Consider the following 20442-nt stretch of genomic DNA (forward strand, 5'->3'; position numbering starts at 1 on the left):
TGTATAGAGAGTCACAGTAACGGATGACTATGTTTTGTTGGATGTCTGTTTATGCTCCTTTCTGCAAGTCCCTGAAGAGAATGTGAAACAGGTGAGGCTCCTGATGTACCTGGGGAAGAATAAGATATCTGCCAGGAAAGTTTGTTGATCAAAGATCACTTTTATTTTAGCTTTATTGGCATACTGTTTTATTTTGTGGAATATGTGGTCCTCATAACAAATGTAAACCTCTTGCTTCTCATGACTGGTCACAGGTGGATGGGGCCTTTCAATACAGTCATGTAGTGGCTGGTACAGTGCAATACAAACATTCATGGTTCATTTCAAATGACCAATCTTCCACTCCAACACGTTTGCTTGCTAACACAAACATCTTTGTTTCTCGATGTTTGTGAGGACCCCTCATTGCCATAACCCTTTCCCCAGCCTCTCCCCATGAACCTAACCATCCAAAACAAACTGCTCATCTTAACCACGACTCTAAAACAAACTGAAACCATTACATTGGTTAATTACAGTGTAATGAACTATAGGTTGATGTAATGATGTGCAGGCACTGGATGTCCGCTTCCTTCGTTCTCCACCTCCCCTTGACTCAAGTAGGACCTCGCTTCAACTGTTTGAATGGTGAGAACAAAGCGAACCCAGGAAGGCTCTAGTGACCAGAAACTATTCTTTTCAGACTCAATGAAAAAAAAAAAAAAAAAAGAAAAAAAAAAAAAAAAAAATATATATATATATATATATATTTTTTTTTTTTTCAATGTCAATGTCAAAAAGTGTCTTTTAAATCGAGGTTTTTTTTTTGGTTTACAGAATCGATTTTTCTCCAAATTAAATGTATTGTTTATACAAAATATAATTCTGACAAAAGCATATAATGTGATTTGAGAAAACTGTGAGTATGGCTGCAAATCTAATCACCTATTTTAAGGTAATCCAACAATCATTCGTTAAATTCAGTGTTTTCTAAATGTGTTGTTGATGTTCACGACAGTGGTGTTAACTCCAGTCACTCTGAAGTCTGCAGGTACGTGGTTGGACTTGGTGAAGCCAGAATCCTGTTAGGCCAGCAGAACACGGCTCCCATATTCTGCAGGTGATGAAGTTGCACACAGCATGTCAGACGTCGATTTCTGACACGCACAGTGATTCACTATCAAGCCCAGCAGGTCACTGTCGTTTCAAAGTGGCACGCACAGCAAGGGCTACACTTTCATCATGTGATTGTGGAGACCAGAGGCCGGTGGATCAAAATCACACCGCAATCCTGCCTCCTGCGACATGTGAACAACACAGTTGATAAGCACTGTGGCTATTGAGCAAGCAGCACCACTCCTGACTGACATCGCAACAGGCAACAGAGCTCCACATCTGAAATGGAAATATGGTACGGAATACCACTATTATCCAAGAAAAGTTCATGGTCAAAATAAGTCAGGATGTTGTGGAGTCCTCAACATAAGGCTGAGAGTGAGTTAGACAGAGATCATACCACGCTTGTGCACCAAGTAGTGATCAAATTTTCATGTCAGATGAGCAGAATATTGAGATCAATATGGACCAGAACATCAAATGGCTTCATTTAAGGTGTTAAATCTGTTTTTTTCTTGAACAATCGAGTCTCTCATGTTGATCTGAAATATTTAGATTAAAGTTTTATTTAATTTCTTTTTATGGAGAACAGAATTTAGGTTCGATATCCTCTGTGTGTTGCACAGTGGGGAATGCATGTCTTTTAGTATTGGCTGAAGTTGCTTTCACTCGATAATACAGGTATGAAGTATTGTCTACTGATTATATCACAATAATGCAATTTTATGTTTTATATTGTTAACCGCTAGAATATATAGGGATACAAAATAAGAAATAAGAAAGATGTCTCAAAGAAATAAAACATTTAAATGTAAACAAACAAACAAACAAACAAACAAACAAACAACAAAACAGCATTCTTAACTAATCTTAATCTCTTGAAAAAATAAACAAACAAACCCCTCCCGAAATAACTAACTAGCTAAATAAATAGAAAAATAGATAAGTAAGTGAACAATTGGCACAAAAACATATTCCTCTTCTGTGTTGCATGTCATCTCCTCTGTCAGCAATCTTGCTTTTGACTTTTGAAAACATTTTTTTTAAAAACATATTTTTTCTGCACACAAAAGAAAAAACAGCTGCTCAAATGATGATCATGACACTTGATTCCGCGATATTCCATCCACATTCTTTTTTTCTGAAATATTGCAAAACATATTGGTATGATATTGTCTTGGTATTTCCAGTCATCTTTATCGATATTTAATCCATAGATACTGATTTGTGATGAAATAACATTATCTTTCTGTACACTCAACTTATGTTGTTGACTAAGGGAGCTGTGAAATTTAATAAAAAGTTTGTCTGTACTGACTGCCTAACTTGTTTTCATGCACATAACATTATACTGTAAGATTTGCTCTCATGAACAAATCTTACAGTATAATGCTGAACTAACAGTATCGCAGTATATCACAATGCACCGTATCACCACTCCGGTGTCAGGAATACGCATCATAGCACAAGACACCTGCCAATACACAGCCCGCGTGTACAGCAGTATTCCACTGGTGTCCACTGAAGTGGCTGATGCACAGGTTTGACACATCACCTTTTGAAAAGCTGCCAACTGTAGTGGATGCTGCATGGAAGGGTTCAAAAGATCATTCTCATATATATATATATATATATATATATATATATATATATATATATATATATATATATATATATATATATATATATATATATATATATATATATATAATGGTAATAACAAGATAAAATAATAATAATCTCGATTGTTCCAAGGATGATGTCTTGCGATGACGGGCCAAAAAAAAAGCAGATGGTGTGTGAAGTGAAGGATTCACCCATCCCGTCTCCATATGAGCAGTATTGAACATGCCACATCCCCACTGCTGGTTCAGACCCAAAGCACACCAGGAATGTAATGGGCCGGGCCCAGTGATACCGGTTGTTGAAAGCCTGAAAGCTTTTGTTGCAGCTGAAATGCCAAGTAGGTCAGCAGCAACGTTGACTGTCCAAAGTTCAAGCGTTACAAAAGCCTCAACCGTGGCAAACACAGAGCAGTCTCTTTGTTTCAGCCACTACAGTTCACTTGTACTGGCACAGCCATTTGTCTTCAGCGGACGAGAAAGCATGAATGCCGAAAAATGGGACGTGGTTATCGTCGGCGCAGGACTGTCTGGACTGACGGCTGCTCATTCACTCAAAAAGCGGCTTCCTGGTTTGGGAATACTGATCCTGGAAGCAAAAGGTTTGTTCGCCAATCAGAATCAGAATCAGAATCAGAATCAGAAATTTATTGCCATGGTCAGTGTAAATAATGCTGGTGGGTCTGTTTCATTTGTTTATTTATTTGTTTGGAAACACTGTATTAATATGATGTATAGATGTATGTCAATCCAGGTGGCCAGTCAATACATTTATAAAAAATAAAAAATAAAAAATAAAATTTATATACATATTACAGCACCAGAATTTTGAGAATGGCAAAAGAGAATGTTATTTATCATGTATCAACCAACTGACATGTGGAAAAATCATTTCTATAACACATGAGTTTCGACACGGCAAGCCGTGATACAGTGCGTGGCACTTTCATTGTTCCTTATCTTTATCTATCATGCCTTATCCTGTGCACAGCTCCAAAGGTGGCTGAGTGAAATTCATGTTCATTGCATGAACTGTCCAGAATGCAAGATACAGTATCAGTCCCCTGGTTTTCACCTTTTCTTGGTGCACTTTGAATGAGTTTTGTAATTCAGCAGCTAGATATAGAAGAGGGGAACATGTGAAATTAGAAGGGAAAATACCTGTTAGATAGAGAGGCGTGGCATCTGTTGCAGTTGTTGAAGAGATTAGAATAGATTTGGGCGTGTTGGGTTTTTGAATAATGCACCCTGAACAAAACTTATATAAGTCAAAAATGATATAGGTGATAACCGAACACATGTAGAACTGGAGTGCATTTTATTCATGCCTGCTACCCACCAGTCATCTCTATACATGACCTCTTGATCTCGTGACCTCTTTACTCTCAGTAAAAATATGTTTCCTATCAACTCTGAAATGTTTTTTGTATGTGAAAAATGCTTCCCATATTTGTCCATGTGGTAAGCGAGGGAATGTTGGAAATATTGTTTAACTTCTTTTTTGAAAGTATCGAAAGAGATGAAGAAAGGAGTAAATATTTACTGGACAATTCAAACACGTTTGGTATAAACCATCTTTAAATAACTGTCTGAATGTTTTAATACCTTTATCATGCTACATGGAGAAGGTGCCATCTGCTCGTCCAGAGAACTGTAGTTTCTCAACAAAGGAGCTGATGTGGAAGCGTCATAAAAAAGTGTAGAACTCACACCTTGGTCATTTGTGGAACTAGCTTAGGTTATATTCTATTCTATGGATGAAGCAGAGAACGAAGAGAGCATGAACTGCGTGACTGAGCCACCAGGCCACACCATGGCAGATCAGGCAACTTGACCTGAAATAAGATATTATGAGTGTTAGCTGCCCAGTAATATAACTGAACATTTGTGAGAGCCAAACCGCCACCAAAACCTAAAAATCTAAAGGTCATATATTCATCCAGAGGATTACTCAGAAGAAAAGGAAATCTTCTGATCCATGGATTTAAAGTAACTTTTCAGAGAGAATAGTGGTAAGATTGGAACAAAAAAAACAATTTGGAAAGCATTTTCATTTCATCTGTCAATATCAAATTTTATTTTTTTAGCCAAGGTGTTCAATTGGAAATAAGAAGAGATTTTAATGGCTAAATATTTGAATCCTGAATTAGCATAAACTGACATTAATTTAACTGGAAAACATTCACTCTTGCTGACATTAAACCCACACCCTGAAAATAAGCCTGAAAAGCCTGGGTTTGGCACGACGAGACGTACAGAAGAAAATCGTCTGCGTATAAGGACAGCTCATACTCCATTAAGCGCTCACCGCGCTGCTCGACCGTGTGTATTCCCCGCCGAGAGTTTCTGGCGGATCACAGCTGGTTGCACCCGCCAACAGGCAATATGGAGTAATTGAAACACTTAAGATGCTGAGTGACACCGAGACGTACACGATGGAACGAACGGCAAATAGAGCAGCCTGCTATTTGCAGTGATCTATAGGAGCTGGCTGACGCTTAGAGATGATTTCTGGTAATAGTCGGTCAGAATGTATGTATACATTGAGTCGATTGCGAGTTTGTTCTCCAGAGTTCTACATGATGTGTGTGCTGCCCTCTATGGGTATTACACCCCAGGCACTGCCTTGGCGAGGAGCAAGATCAATGCCCTCGCCACCCAGCAGGAAGTCTGGCCTCCCCATATAGAACTAGCTCACTTCAACTTCTCAGTTCGAGACCAATGGTTGAGCACATCTCATTGTTAAGATCTCTGTTGGCTGATGGCTGTGATGCATCCGTACCTGTGTGCTGTCTGTGACCCCATAGTCGGCACTGTTTCTTTTGCCTGAGCAAGTTTCCACTTGACAAGCGGCTGGCTGCTTGTAGAACTTTTCCAACACCAAACGAAGCGCAGTGGAACTTTTTTTACTCCTGTGAGTGGCATGTGAAACCCTGACTCAGCTCTAAACCCTGACTCAGCTCCTGGTCTTCCGGAATTGGCTTTTTTCGGCCAGGAGCAACCTCTTTTTTTGCAGGTAGATTCTGTCCACCGTTGTGTTCTGTTAGGTCCTGTTAGATAGGATGTCATAAGGTTGCTCTTTTGCCAGTCGTGGCTTCCGCCAAGTGGGTCGGTGAGTGTTTTGCCTTTTGTTCAGCCCTGATTGCCTTTTTTTGGAGTCAAGAAGACATCGGTCACCTTCACCCGAGCCTTTTGTCAGCTCTAGACTGACTCACTCCGGGCTGTGAAGGTGGCCCTCTTGCTGGATTTGCAGGCCACATTTTGCTGAATCCAGGCTTCTGTCTGTAGGTCACCTCCTTCTTCATGAGCACACAGACAGACTGACTGTGTTTTTGGCTTGTGTCGAGTGTCAAGCGCCTTCGTCGCAGCGCTTGGCTCACTGGCACATGTCGGCAATTTCTTTGTCCAATGAGGCTGCTGATCGGGAATCTGCTGCCATGGTCATTCACAAGACTTGCGGTGGGGTGGACTCTGCAGCATTGAATTCTAACCGGTGAGCCAGGCATATGCCAATCCATGAGTCTCCAGACCAGAAGTCTCAGAGTATCACATTTCAGAAGAACTTTAAAGCTCTTGCGAGCCATGTACAACAACTTTTCTGGTTGTATTTGGCACAAGATCCAAAAGAAGGTGCAAAAGGAATTGTACAATTTTATTCAACAACATGTTTGTGCTGCAGATCGTGTTGGAGGTCGCACATTGTCAATGGATATACCAGCAGCCAGTGGTTCTGATCGGTGGGACTTTGGAGCACAGTGGGTCGGAAGGTAAACGCTCATCCACACTGCTAGACTTTTATGTGTGCGACTGATGGGGTGGGACCCAGAAACGATAAATGAATGGATAAATAAATGCAGTCAGTTTTTGTTTTGCAAAGAAACAAAAATTCTACTTTCAATTTTGAATTCAGTTTGGTCTAAATCTCGGGCTAGGGTTGGGCGGGACCAGGAACCCCCATTGGTCTGGGGTCATCTGAGGTGCTCGACCATTACTGAACACCGTACAGTGTTGGCAGAAAACCTCCGTACTCTGTTTTGTAGAATCACTTTCACATTCACTTAGCAATAGAGGACATTCAGAGACATCATTGGGATTTATACTGTCAGAATATTTTGGATTGCTGAGCATCAGATGGATGATAATTGTAACAAAGTCGCAGCGGTTGTTGAAACATCACAGTCCTGGCAGATGTGAGCTGTAATTGGCTGGAATCCCCACTGACAATGAAAAGAAAATGTAATAAAGATGATGAATGCATCGCTTAGCGGCACCTCGCCGAGACAGGGGCTGGACTTTTTGTGTTTTTAAGAATATATTCATCACACAAACAAAGTGCTCGTGCTGTTAGGAAGGTCTGCCCCAAAAAAGCAGCAAACGGAGTGCACTTTAAGGGATTGATTTAAAAGGGGGTTGGCAAGTGCTGGCATCATATTATACAGCACTCTGGTTGAAGAGGGAAAGAGATTAAAAGGAACAGAAACACTGACTGAATAAAATGTTGGACTTCTGTAATAAATGATACGTGCAGGTACATTCATTAGTCTCTGAGCGACGGACGATTGACGGCATCCACTGGCTCTGTTGACACGTGGCCCCCTGATCGATTAAACCCAGGCGTATGGATGACCTTGACTGGAGGATGAATATATGTAGATGAATACACAGGAAGTTACAGACCTAACGTGCCCTCAGGAAAAGGGCTTTCAATCTCTGTAAGCAGTGAGTTGAAAGAAAAACAAAACCAGCAAAAACTGAAATTCAAGTGTGAGTGATTGTGATGGGTTGATGAGGTTTCATGAAACAATGCCCACATTTTCACTGGCCACTAGATGGCACTGTCGACTGTGCAATCTTATGCAACTACAGTGGTGCCTCAGTTCTCGACCACAATCTGTTCCAGACAGCCGTTCGAGAGGCGATTTGTTTGAAATCTGAATGGATTTTTCCCATTACAATGAATGGAAAAAGAACTAATGCGTTCCAAGCCTTAAAATAGGCTTTTGTAGGAGTGAATGTAGAGTGTCTGCTGCAGGTGCGCTGTTCCTCTATGTGTGTGGCCGCTGCATGTGGGAGGGGTTGCCGAGTGAGTGAGGTCTCTCCAGAAGTGAAGAGGTGCCCGGTGCGTGTCCAGCTCTGAATGTGCGCTTCTGTGCAGTTTGGCTGTGACAAAGTCATAAACCAAGTCACGCTCTGTCCCAGACTCGCCTCATCCCTGTCCCAGCTCCAGCCCACAACAGGACATCAAACCCTGGAGTGTGCGCTCCAGCCACAACAGGAGGTGTGGAGAGCGAGCAGCTCCCCTGTGACACTCTACCACGGTCCAGTGTGGAGACAGGAAAGGTTTTACACCTCAATATGAAGAAAAAACAGTCAGTAAATGTAACTAACGGGACACGTCTGCATACAGAGGCTGCGTTATACACAATAACAAAGCGCGTCATGGGTCAGCTGATCGGTCCGTGCACGTTATATTTTTTCCAGCTTTTTTCGGTGGCGAGTTCTGAATTTTCGTTCGAAATCCAAAGCAAAAAAAGTTTGAACTCCAATTTGTTTGAATTCCGTAACGTTCAAAAACCGAGTGACCACTGTATTTTAATGAAAGATCATTTTTAAACCAAGAGCACCACCTGAAAATGAAGACAGTGTTTCATGAACCCGTCAACCCATTATTAATTAATAAAAAATATTTTTTAAATCTGACGTAAAGAGTCTTGGCGATGATGACCGAGACAGCTTTTTTTTTTCCAGCTCCCAGACTCACATCTTGGAGCTGATAGAGGAGCTGAATTTAAAGACGTATCCGCAGTTCAACACTGGGAAGGCAGTGCAGCACATAGGTGGACCTGATGCTAAAGTGAACACCTACAAAACTAGCATCCCCTCCATGTCGCTTCTGGCACTACTGGACCTCACGCAGCTCCTGTGGAAGGTACACTTACTCTATCATGTGCGTGTGGTCACCTGGTTTTCATCATTCCTGGACAGATCCTCTTGTTGACAGCCAGAAAATGACTTCAGATGTAAAGTCAAAGTCTTGAACATGTTACGTTTCTCAGTCAGAAACACTGCTTTTAACTATTGTCCGCTCGTCTCACCCTCTCGGTGGTGAACTTTGCCATCATGCCCTGCCAACACAGAGAAGAAGATGGTCGTATCTGCACAAGTTTTGAGTTGCATACACCTTTCATCCACACAAATTCTGCATTTTCAGTCACCGGATCTGATCATCTTTGAAACGACATGCTGACTCATGGACAGATTGCCAGACATAACTGGAAAGTAACATTCAAAAAGCAAGAATTAAAAAAAGTTTTCTCATCCCAGCAACAAAAAAAAAACTTATTGGACTGGTATCAAATTCCACTAATATAGGACCCACAGTTTAATCCATCAGGTGTGAGCCGTTTCAAGCAGTAGACTGAGGTGAAGCTGAACGCAACCTGCACCCACTGCTGCCCTCTCTGGGGCAGTTTGGCTCCTCCTTGTTCAGACACTGATTGTTGTCCTGAGTGTTCCCGAAGCGCTCCTCAACTCCATCCTGCTATCTGAAAGTGAAGAAATGTGCTTTTCCTGTCAGTTCTAAAGTTTTATTTTTTCCCAGATGGAGAGACTGTGTGCCACTGTGTGCATCTCAGATCCCACTAAAACTCCTGATGCGTTGGAATTTGACAGCATGACCTTGCACTCCTACATCGAGAAACACGCTTGGACCAAAGGCAAGTAGTTAAATACAGTTTCCACTTCCTACACAGCAAAATGCAGCTGCTTGGTCAGTAGCTCAATTTGTTGAAGTGTGTGGGTGGTGCGGGTGACGTGTCAATAATGGACGTCCTATTGGCAACTGCAGACTATTTAAAGTCGAACCATGTGAAATATTTGACAAGCCTGCACCATCGAGGAGTTTCATTTTCTCTTTTTTTTGACTAGGATTTTTCTGCTCCTGCATTTGGCTTTATTCATCTCATATGGTGTTTCTCTCATCTCATAGAAAAAGTGCCTTTGGCCTCTTTTGAAATATTTATTATAGCTCATTGCTCCAATCAAACATTTAGATGCCGTCTGCTTGCCATGTTAACTCTCAACTGTGTTACCTCTCCAAGCCCCACGACCCTGAGCCCTTTGCCTGACAAACTCAAACGCTGGTGTGTATCTATCGACAAAGCTTTAGGTGTGAAAAACATGTATTTTTATTATTTATATTGTATTATATTTATTTATATTATTTCATGGATCGAAAGTGATGAGATTTAATAGTTACGAAGGAATATTTTGAGCTGAAGCAGAATGTGTGAGCGGAAATGAAATGAGATTTATTTAAGTTACATCATTTCCACTATACTTTATCAAAGGCCAACGTTTTATCCAGTGGATTCTGACCCATGGCTTAACCCCGTATGCCGCGGCTTTCTTTCTTTTACATGATGTGCTGCCCGCGGCGCCTAGATATGCCACGGAAAGAGAAAAATGTGCTTCAATTGAAAGCTGAGTGCATGGAAGGCTGATTCAGTGCTGAAGTGCACAGGAAATAATTGCTGTTTGAAGGCTTTCGAAAGTGACAGTTTGTTGTGTAGCTAAATCCTGGTGGTAGCCATTATTGTTGACATTATTATTAATATTGTTTAGGGATGCACAGATGCCTTTTTTGTCCAAAACAAGCAGTGGATAAGCACTTGCAGTTGAGTACTCACCCATACTAATTCAATGAACTTAGGACATTACACAAAAAGTTACGTTTCATTTTTTATTTTTATGTTATTTGAGCAACATTCCGCATTAAGTTTCACGACAGTGCAAACAACAATTTCACAAAATTGTCTTAAACTGACATGGCATCAGTGGCTGTTTTTATGCGTACCCCAGCATTGGACTTATTCCAGTATTACTGCATTCTATTATTGTTATTACAATTATTATTAGACTGAGTAGCATGTGTGAATAGTACGCTAAACTCTGAGACTGACAATCCGTTTGAAAGACAGTTTTTGCAGGCTTTGCCCGAGCCAAGATGAAGGGCTCAAAAAAGTGCTTGTGGAACTAGATGAACTGCCTGGAGCTTCTTCAGAAACGCTTCAGTGACACATCGCCCAGGTTCATGGCCTTCGGCACTGATGCACTGATATCCTCGACCCTTGTGATCAGTCGCCCGAGTGCACCACAGTCATCTGGCCCAAACACAAATGATTCTTTCAAAGACCTTTTCAATGAGCCAGGAACTACGTGGATGTGTACTGACCTGAAATCTTTAACTGTCCAATTATTGATATCTATGCAAATGATTTCAATAATGTATATTTTACATGACTTTATGGGGATCAACGTCACAACGTCAACTCACACTCATTTCAATCGCTTTTGAAATTGGCCTCCCCTTGTACGGCCCCTTTTTTGGAACCGGTCAAAGGTGGAAAATCTGCTCAATGTTCAATGTCGAGGCCCAGAGATGTCTCTGGGCATGAATCACAATCACTCATTATAATGTGAATGACTGAATAGCCAAACCATCATTTTAAGTCAGATGGAACCTGAAACCCGTTGAAGTGATTTGACAGAAAAAAAAAGAAAAAAAAAAGCTTAGATCGACACTGCATTTCCTCTTTGATAGAGGGAGAACTCCAAGGAGAGCAGAGCTTTAAACTTTAGTGGTAGGACACTCATATTGTCTTCCAGTGTTCCATTACACTATTAATATATAACAACAACAACAACAACAACAACAATAATAATAATAATAATAATGTCACTGCTGTTGGGCAGAGGAGTAACACAAACGTTTCACAACGTCACCAATGTGTAACCCGAGGAGCCAGACACTACCAAACAGTGGCTCTGCAACACGGTAGTGTGCTTTCATCAACCTGCGTCTAACCCACACAGTCAATGCGTGGACGGTCTATTTCATCAGTTACACGCATGCTGACATTGCCGAGGCCCAAAATAACAACCTAAATGCACATGAACTTTGCCAGTTGGCAAGTTCCTGGAGCATCCTCGACTCCTGCCAACAGACCACTGTCTGATCTCACAAGCGCTAACAGATTAGCGCCGTCAGGTATGGTGAAGCGTGAATGAGCTCGATGTACAATCGAGACTCACCAAATACACTGAGAGTTTATTACTTTAATGCAGAAATCATCCCTGAAACAGCAGATCAAACGTTGTTGTCTGTCGTGCGCTGTGATGTACAAGATGTCAAGGTTTGACAAATGGACTCTATCGACCTTCCCCCTACAAGCAACTGTGACGTGCATGGAATAGATGGATTCTGAATATTCAAATCTTCTCTAGTGATTTAGCAGAGACAGTGAAGAAAATCCTGGTATTTGTTCTACTGGCTGGGTGAAATAATTCAGCTGTCACAAGGCAGCACTTCAGGTTGTTGTGCGATGGAGTTACTGAAAATTGGTCGGCACTATGGAAAAAAATGAATCTCTCCGAAGTTGCAGCCTGTGATGGCCGTGTGCAGCAGCAATTGGCCCCACAAGTTTTTCCATCTTACGTTTGATGCAACGATTCTTCAGAAAAATCAAATAAATGGAAATGTCCACCTCCTCACAGCACTTACGATCTCTGCAAAGCATTCTGATTTCCACTTGGATGACGTCCAGCACATCCTGTTCTCACTCTCTGCCGAGGTTTCCCTGCGGACACCCAGATATAAACCTTTTAAACTTGATATTGTGTATCCTGTTCTCTGTATTTGGGCCCGTTCTCCATGACCCAATGTGGTTGGTGCGGCGCGGGGAATGGTGACCATCAGACCATTTCATTGGCTTATTGTTTTTCCGACACAAACATCTTACTTTTTCACAAAGTCCTCTCTTCGTCAAACAATTGAGTTTGATTTGGAAAAGTCATATAACAGTGTCATAACTCCCAAGTCTGTCCAATATTTTGATTAATGAGACAAACCAAGTTTCATTTGCAGTCTAACACACCAGGTAATTTCCTGTCTGTACATCAAATGTCAAAAAGCGTATTAATATTCATCCTGAGTTTCTTGTCAAATCCAAAAAAAACATCAAAATTTATTGAGCGTGAACTGCAAAAGCCTTTGCATCTGGCGTTAAGGAATTCGTGCCTGGTGAGTCTCATCTGTCAGGGCTTTTCTTTCCATTCGGAAATGATGGGCGACACTTTCGTGGGCTTTGTGTTTCATGACGTGATGGTATGATCCTGTTTTCACCAGAGCTGAAAGAAGAGATGGGAGTGTGCAGCAGAACAGTGTTTGGAGTGGAGCCATCCCAGATGTCCTTCCTTTACTTCCTGATGTACGCTGCAGCAGCAGGAGGGGTATTGCCTTTGCTGGAGAGCACCCCAGGTTCTGCTCAAGAGCTGAAGATAGTGGTGAGCCCCACACACTGGTTGCACTATCCACAGCCTGCTACACAACCATCCAAGCCCAAGTCCCTCCGAGACGATCTGCATCACTCCTCAGCGACACACTGCTCATCCATATAGTTTTGGATGACTGGTATTGTGGCTCACACAACGGCTGCCTTGCTGAAGAAAGGACGATAAAATGGGAAAAGTGACAAGGACCACAGAACTGGCTATTGCTGCCCGTTGCAGACAGTCTCCTAATCCTTAGTTAATTTGAAGTGACTCTCTTCGCTTTCACCTAATCCAAAGCATCACTCACCGAAGAATTGTGAGCAACTTAAATGAACCGATCTGTGAATAACGCCAGAGTGACAGAGAAATGAGGAGCAGTGTCTGTCAGGATGTTCTCTTCCTCCCTCACTTCTTGTGTTCGTCCTCATTCTTGTGAGAAGTTTACAATTTCAGCCATTAAAAATGTGTCACTTGCTCCAACCTGCAACCTCCAACAGTTTGGAAAAGGCATATTTGGCAGGTCTATTTTGAAAACTGCATTCCTCAGAAATTGACCTCAGCAGATGTTACATCTAGCTAACACTGCAGATAACTAAAATGTGGCAGAACACAGTAGGGAACCCTTTTTAAAAACTCGAATCACAGAAGGTTTCGACTTGAAATTTGACATGCAATAGTTTCATCAGCAGTCCATGGTTTTGTTTGACTTTTTTCCCGGCAGCTGGCTCATTTTGCAGTTGTGCGATGTGATTCCATCAGGCAAGGCACATGCATGAGTGCGCAGCCATGAGACTGATATGATGTCAACTGACCAACCAACCATGTCATATGATTAGCATAGGATACGCAAACAGCCGTGACCCTAACTGTGAATATGAAGCACGGCACATTACATGAAAAATGACTTACCATTATTGACCATTACTATGAGGTCATTTCCTTATAGGTTCTTTATTGTCACATATCTTAAGTACATTTCAAAAAACGTATCCATCCCAACCTGCGGCTGGCTGGGTTTTTCTATGGCTGAAGTTTCCGTATTTGTGGTGTGATTTGGTGACCCTGTGAACTCTCAGCATCTTTGGGGAGAGAAACATTTGTCAGTGTTAAGTGCATCTTGAATTTGTATCTCCACAGGGAGGCACGCAACAGCTTTCAGAGCATCTGGCGGAGCGTGTTGGTTGGAAGAATGTCCGGCTGGGTTCTGCTGTGACAGCCATATGGCAGGTAGTGTACAGTAACCGCTCACTCAGGGAGTGATGGGGTGAGAGAACAGCAGGAAGCTGGCCTACGATTGGGAAGGCTGCGGTGTGGTGGGTGGGGGGCTAATGTTCCTGTCGATGTTGTATCAGCTTTCATGAATGATCTTTTGATGCAAAGGAAGTAGACATTATGTTGAACTGGGTGAAAAAAACCCTCTAATTTAAAGGTCATTCCTTTACTCAGGTGCTTGGTCGCTTCATGCTCAGCAATGCACTTCAACAGTTCAAGCTTAAAATTGCTTTCCTCTTCACCTGAGCACTAAGGATACAACATTAGACAAACCAGTCCCTCGGACAATTTCAATTGATTCATTGAAGACAAAGCAACAAACTGATATTAACAACACATGTTGTTGTGTATAAACTGAGAACTTTTTCAGTGCAGCAACTCCAGGTGCGCTGCGTTATTCAATGAGATGCCATAACTGAAGCATCCATTGTGGAGAATAAATTAGAATGTGCCATGGGACAGAAAATTGAAGTTAAGCAGGCATGAGAAATATTGTTCTGAGCACTTTATGGGGAAAATAATTCCCTTATCAATGGAAGACTTCCACCCTGACGTTTATCTATCTATCTATATATATATATATATATATATATATGGAGAATGGGCCCAAATACAGAGAACAGGATACACAAAAACTTAAGAAGAAATAAATTGAGCAGCAAAAAATTATGAAATTCATAGCAATAATAAATGCTGGTGAAACATAATTCAAATAAAATCTGATTAAATATTAATATTAAACGAAAAGTTTCAGGATCAGAGATATAATGATCTTTTGTTTCATATTACACGTTTGTGCAACAGGAGGCTGAGTGGGCTCAGGTGAAGACTGCGACTGAGACCTTTTTCACCAGAGCTGTGATCGTCAGCTGCCCCCCTCATCTGGCAGGTCAGTGTGTGTCTGAGTCACCCATTACTGTTACTCCTCAGAGAGACAGAGAGCAAACATCCAAGCGTTCTCCTGGAGCAGAGTGAGCCGCGCATACGTGTAGAGACGCCCGCGATATTTCTCTCTCTCTCTCTCGCCTCTGGTTTGTGCCAGTCACTTTGTCAGAAGTAAATGATGTCAGAAATTGTCCAAAAGTTAAGTTGACACAGTGGTTAATGCCAGAAAACCTAGGGGCTAATGTGGCATTTGTTATAGGCTGCAGTAGAAAGTGAAGGAAAAAATGGCTTCGTCATCATCCTACTGGGGACATAAAAGCTAAGACCCACGATCCTCATTCAGCAGCGTGTAAACTGACCACATTTGGTGATTGAAATCTGTTTTTGATTCAAAGCAGGCATTATTTTAAATCAGTGTAATGTAACCAAAGCCGATGCAGATCTGTAAACAGCCGTTCAACTGGGATTTGTTGAGTGTGGGAGGCTCTGAATGCAGTTGACCGAGGGCATGCCCTCCTTTTGACAGGAAATGGACAAGTGTGTGATGTGAAAAAACATCATGGAAAAGTGTCTTCAAGAAAGTCACAAGTTTGATCTTAGAAGAAAGGAGATATGAGACGTGATCCTCACAATATAAATTGTGCCATGATGAGGAAAAGGTCAAGGAAAGTGAGATGCTTCCTCCTCCGTGGTCACAGCTGAGGTATGTTTGTGTGGTCACCACCTCACAGAGGACTTCCTCCCCGCTTGGCTGCGAATTAGTGCAAGAACTGTACGACTGTTCTGCAGCTGATTGCTTCAGCTGGAGTCAGCAAGACTCTTTTCATCTGGTGTGGCATCGGCTGATGGTGCAGTGGAGCAGTGCAGCGCATCAGCCAGGCAGGACGGCCGTCTCTGAATAGCAGAGCTCATGGGGTTAATTACCTCCGCCAAGGAGGCTGTGTTTTCGACAGAGCTGGTCTGCCTTGTTTGTTCAACGTGACTCAAAGGTACGGCCGGATTTGGATGGAATTTCTGTGGAAATATGGGAAATGTAGCAAGGAAGTCGTGAATGTTCATGTTGGTGGTGATCCGGATCACCGTCCGGATCCAGGCATTTTACTACCATTTGTGCCACAATGCCATTTGGATCCAGGAATTATTATTTTTTTATGCATACATTGTCATTGGGAGATTGTTGTGGGGGGAGTTGAAGCTGCTTGGTGGAGGTTGGTGCTCTCTGAGTGCTTTTCTAGTTTTAAAAAATAAACATTTTTGATCTCGGGGCCCACCTTTCCTGGAACAAATGGGCCCTGGGGCCCATTCAAGTCATAGAACTGATTCATTACTCTTGATTTCATTTGTGATCAATAACCATATTGAATCTACTTACACACAAAAACACAAAACCTTGTGAAAGGACATGAAGCCATGTGATCATCGCAATTTATTTGTCATCGAAAAGGCCATCCACCAGCAGAACCAGATGCAAGTCATATTCATCGAATTTACTGAAGAAAAAAAAAAAGAAAAAGGAAATACACTTGAAAATGTTGAGAAAAACTTAATAAAATTCTGAATAAAATCAATATAATCAATCCATGTCTAAATATCATAAGAAAATAAATATTTTATTTAAACTCCATAGAAGATATAAGTAAGTGTAATTGAAAGTATTGCCATAAAATGTTCCAATTCATTTTAAAACCGCTTCAACAGTTGCTTTCCTGAACAGTTTTTACTGTTGGGCGCGCCATCACGTTCTTCATCATTTTTCTTTTCAAGAACTTCTCCATCGTTGTTAACTATCACAGAACTGAGCGTCTCGCGGCTGCAAGTGTGTAAAACAACCATGGGTCCCGGCCCTATGGTTAAGAATCACTGGTTTAAAGAAGGTAGCCTCCCAGAGTCCAAGATCGAGACTAAACTGAGTACAAAAGCACAGCTAAAGCAGCCAAATGAACATGCATTTATGTAAAAAACTACAAAAAGAACCCTTTTTTTCAGTATTCAGTTTGGTTATGTCAAGGCCTTGGGCTGTTAAAGTCTTGTCTTGGACTTGGACTGTGTTTGCTCTGGTGTTGGTCTCCACTCCATTTGTCAAGCACCTGCAGACTCCAACTTGCTTATTTTGATTCAGATGAAATCCTTTGACAGTTGACTATTCATCACCTTTGGCATCACACATGTCCCTGTCTTTCAGAAAATAACAATTTGAAATATACCATGTATGAAAAACCAAAACGGTGGCACTATATTTTGACCTTGTGGAAGGATCAAGTCATCAAGCGCTGGTCCATCTCTCCACGTCCACCGTGACGTTGAAGGCACACAGCCATAGATCATACATCATTCAAGCCAAAGAAAACAACTTAAAGTTGAGGTCGACCGTTGACGACTCTCTTTGAAAGTGGGTCCAGTCCTGTGTGTACAAAAACTGGCGACAGATCTCTCAGCCTGAAACTTAAGAACAACGGTGGATCATGGCCAGAGTCTTTAATGAGACCATTTTCAAACAGCCTTGAATTATGCAGCGATGTCTGCCTTAGGAGTCGGCGATGACTCGCTGCCTTAATGCGTCGCTCCATTTTACAAACCAGACCCGGAGATTGAAACCTCAGCTCTCCCGAGGAGGAAAAAGGTTGGATGAGGAGATAATGTTTCAATTTTGGTCAATGTTTTATTTACAAGTGAGTTTCATGAGTGAGAGAGGAATCCAGGCCTTGTAATATTTCAAGAAAACTAATGGCTGTTATTCATTAAGGGATTGAATCTCAGATATTTGATGGCGACCCTGAGTGAAAAAAATAAAAATACGGCCCCACGAGGTCCTTGACTTCAGATCAAGCAAACGCTTTTAATGCAAGACAATGCATTGGCGGATAGGCGCGCTGTGTTTTCCAATACATCACGCGAGCGCAGTTCTTGGCTCCTGGATTTATGCCCACCTTCATCCATCCATCTTTTATAATGAGTTCTGTACGTTTCCCCTCTTTTCGTGTTGCCACTTCCCTCACTCACCTCAATGATTTATGAAGTGTTTGGTTTCAGTGCATGCAAGATTGCTATGCATGAGCAGGGTTAAGAATGGAAATGAGAGTTTGGGCTGTGTGTTGACTTTGGGAAACACAGCGGAGGAATGTTTTGGTAGGTTTCCAGAGTTTATTCCGAGATGACGTGACAAAAGAATTCCTAATTACACTCCTGCAGCGTGAACTGTGCACAGCGTAATGCAATTAGGCAAACGGATAAACAGCCAGCGATGGTTGGAGAGACGGATTCCAAGTAGCTGAATTCACATTTGGGTCTTTTTCTGTCTCTCATTCTCAAGCGGGAAGAGTGTGGATAGCATGTGTTGGCGTGTGTGGAGTCGGGGAAACTTCCTCCCTGGAACCGTTTGCATTGAACTGAATTTCATCAGGAATCAGGGGTGTTTTTCACTGAAGCTTCAGTTAAAATAGTAACACTCAGAATTTAGTCAGCTTTCATTTACACACCAGGAAAAAAAATAAAATGCATTTACTAATGAAAAAAGAGAGAAGATAAAGTGATGTCTATCTTAGAGTCGAACATCAGGAGGAATAAATCTGACAGAGCCAGGCAGGTTAGATCACTTTTAGCCTCAATATGACGCCTGTAGCCAGCCAAGCTCTGTTTAGTCAATAGATGTGTGTTCGTGGAAATGAAGTCTCACATGTTAGGGGCATGCATGAAGACACAGTTGAAGTGTTTCTCAGAAAAAGAAAATCAGAAAAAAATACACTGAAAAAAACAAACAAAAATCAGCTTTATAAAAATGTATTCTAGTTTGTAAACCAAAAAGAAAAAAACTAAATCAAAACAGCAAAATTTTTAAATCAGATACAGTGGTACCTCGGTTCTTGACCACAATCCGTCCCAGATGGCCGTTCGAGAAGCAATTTGTTCGATATCTGAATAGATTTTTCCCATTACAATTGATGGAAAAAGACACAATGCGTTCCAAGCCTTAAAATAGTTTTGTAGGAGTGAATGTAGAGTGTCTGCTGCAGGTGCGCTGTTCTTCTATGTGTGTGGCCGCTGCATGTGGGAGGGGTTGCCGAGTGAGTGACGTCTCTCCAGAAGTGAAGAGGTGCCCGGTGCGTGTCCAGCTCTGAATGTGCGCTTCTGTGCAGTTTGGCTGTGACAAAGTCATAAACCAAGTCACGCTCTGTCCCAGACTCGCCTCATCCCTGTCCCAGCTCCAGCCCACAACAGGACATCAAACCCTGGAGTGAGCGCTCCAGCCTCGGAGGTGTGGAGAGCGAGCACCTCCCCTGTGACACTCTACCACGGTCCAGTGCGGAGACAGGAAAGGTTTTACACCTCAATATGAAGAAAAAACAGTCAGTAAATGGAGCTAACGGGACACGTCTGCATACAGAGGCTGTGTTATACACAATAACAAAGCACGTCGTGGGTCAGCTGATCGGGCCGCTCACGTTATGTTTTTTCCGGATTTTTTCGGGGGCGTTCGAGTTCTGGATTTTCGTTTGAAATCCGAAGCAAAAAAATCTTTAAATTGTTGTTCGAACTCTGATTTGTTCGAAGTCCGAGACGTTCGAAAACCGAGGTACCACTGTATACAGAAACAATAACAACATAGCAGGGGCAAAGATATATTTTTTTCCACTGAGTTGAATGTAAAATGCTTCCGTAATATAGCTCCTCTGAAGGCCATGCACTTTAGTCACGGTGCCTTTTGCCTGCATGTCGGCACTGTTGATGCTTCCTGGGTTGGGGCTCGAAGTGGGAAACATTGCTTGTCACAGTCAGGGTCACCTGAGTTAGAATGCCACTTGAACGCTAGCCTCTTCTCATTTTTAGCATCTCCACATGCCCGAAACACAATGCTACCAGCCAGATCAGCCCCGATAAAGAAAAGCCTTTCTACTTCAAAGTGGTTCAAATCTTCGGCTGGATTTTCAAGCGCTTCACTGCAACAACTTTGCATGACGTTGCCCAGCATATTTGACGCATGCCATCTCAGACCATGTGGCAGACATACAACAAGCTGCATCTGATGCTGCCCTGTGCGTCTGAAGAAGAAGCCCTGGAGAAGAATAGATAAAATCCTTCAAGTTTTAATATAAAGATAGAAATGGGCACAATAAAGTCAGAAGGCTACTAAAACGTTTGAGTAAAAAGTCTCTGTCCCCTTCTTGAAGTGTCCTGTGAGAGAGCAGGAGAAAAACCACTTACAATAAATCACCATTATGCAGCTGATGAGGCCAAAAGA

The 20442-nt window shown here is 42.0% G+C and overlaps 1 protein-coding gene across 1 annotated transcript in view; it reads left to right on the forward strand.

Moving 5' to 3' along the window:
• Positions 1–3153: 3153 nt before the first annotated feature.
• si:ch211-127i16.2 (probable flavin-containing monoamine oxidase A) overlaps positions 3154–20442 on the forward strand; it is a 41775-nt gene continuing 24486 nt past the window's right edge. Inside the window, exons 1-7 of the mRNA XM_053854773.1 lie at positions 3154–3319; positions 6397–6484; positions 8466–8646; positions 9319–9433; positions 12904–13061; positions 14187–14276; positions 15126–15210. Of these exons, the coding sequence (XP_053710748.1) occupies positions 3202–3319; positions 6397–6484; positions 8466–8646; positions 9319–9433; positions 12904–13061; positions 14187–14276; positions 15126–15210 (835 nt within the window). The 5' untranslated portion in view covers positions 3154–3201. The remainder of the gene's footprint in view (positions 3320–6396; positions 6485–8465; positions 8647–9318; positions 9434–12903; positions 13062–14186; positions 14277–15125; positions 15211–20442) is intronic.

This window comes from Synchiropus splendidus, chromosome 1, assembly GCF_027744825.2.
Source record: "Synchiropus splendidus isolate RoL2022-P1 chromosome 1, RoL_Sspl_1.0, whole genome shotgun sequence".
NCBI lineage: Eukaryota > Metazoa > Chordata > Actinopteri > Syngnathiformes > Callionymidae > Synchiropus > Synchiropus splendidus.